This window comes from Pseudomyrmex gracilis, unplaced genomic scaffold (assembly GCF_002006095.1).
Source record: "Pseudomyrmex gracilis isolate BER0280 unplaced genomic scaffold, ASM200609v1 scaffold_2822, whole genome shotgun sequence".
Lineage (NCBI taxonomy): Eukaryota > Metazoa > Arthropoda > Insecta > Hymenoptera > Formicidae > Pseudomyrmex > Pseudomyrmex gracilis.
Window position 1 is genome coordinate 3,721 of NW_018023406.1, and position 1,170 is coordinate 4,890.

At 50.3% G+C, this 1,170-nt stretch overlaps 1 protein-coding gene across 1 annotated transcript; it reads right to left on the reverse strand.

Moving 5' to 3' along the window:
* Positions 1–619: 619 nt before the first annotated feature.
* Positions 620–1,081, reverse strand: LOC109862986. The gene has a single exon (XM_020443162.1). The coding sequence runs from the start codon at positions 1,079–1,081 to the stop codon at positions 620–622; it is 462 nt and encodes a 153-aa protein (XP_020298751.1).
* Between the last annotated feature and the right edge of the window lie 89 nt (positions 1,082–1,170).

Consider the following 1,170-nt stretch of genomic DNA (forward strand, 5'->3'; position numbering starts at 1 on the left):
CATTTTAATATTTAATTATTGGTAATAGGGAAATAGATTAAATACTCAAATGTAAAAGTAATTTTATATATATTATGGATTATAGATAGTGTGTATATACAATTTAGAAATAAGTCAAGATATAATTAAATGGCCTTTTAAATACCATGTAGGTTGACTAAACTGCAAGTCTTGCTCGGTTTTTGCTGTTATTTTGCTATCAAGTCGTGTTGCGCAGATCTTGCTTCATATTTGGCGTCAATTTGATCTCAAATTATGTGCAAGCTTTTTTTTTTTTTTTTACAAGGGGAAATCCTTTATGGATACCCTGACCTGTAAGGGCAGGCCAGGGTTATGTGGGACTTGCCAAAGAGGCGTACCCACTAAAACCCCTTGAGGCTTCTCGTATGCGTTGGGAAGGGAGGCCTGGAAAACCGGAGGGCTATAACATCCCGGTCCCCCCTTCCGCGCCTGGGTGCTGCGTAGCACCTCCCCCCTGTAGCGGCAGAAAGGAGCCTGTCCCTTTCTGCCGACTCCTGTGGTCGCGTGCAATGTCCGAAAGAGCCCTCACTTTCCCGGACTGCGTACCTTGACCTTCCTCTTAGACAGAGGAGGTTTTGTCTTCGCGCGCTAGTCAGAGTTAGCTTCTGACTCGCCTTCTTCTTCTTGCTGCCGGCTGGTCCTGGCGAAGCCGTTCAGCGTCTTCTTTGGCGCTCTGGACTTTCTCGCAGAACGCGAGAAAAGTGCGCCACTTGTTTATATCCTCTACCGCCTGTCTGAAGATGGACGGGAGAGAGATATTATCCCCGAACGCGTCGAGGAGAGCTGCCCTTTCGCTCTCCCACGCTTCGCACTCCTCCAAAGTGTGAGTTGCGGTGTCTATTTCGGCTCCGCAGTGCTCGCACTCCGGAGAGTTCGCTTTCTGTATACGGTGTAGGAACTCTCCGAAAACGCCGTGGCCCGTCACAATTTGGGTTGACCTGTAAGTCATCCAAATGTGCGGGCACTCTAGCCAGGTTTTGAGGACCGGGCCCAACGCTTCCCTTACTCTTTGGCCGTAATGGCTCGGGTCCTCCAGCTGGCGGCGCCACCGCCGCACCATTTGGTCCCAGGCGCGGGTGCGAGCTTGCCGAAGCTCTTCCGGGTTTACGTCCCGGTTATTTGCGCGCGCCTCAGTTATCTCTCTTTGCC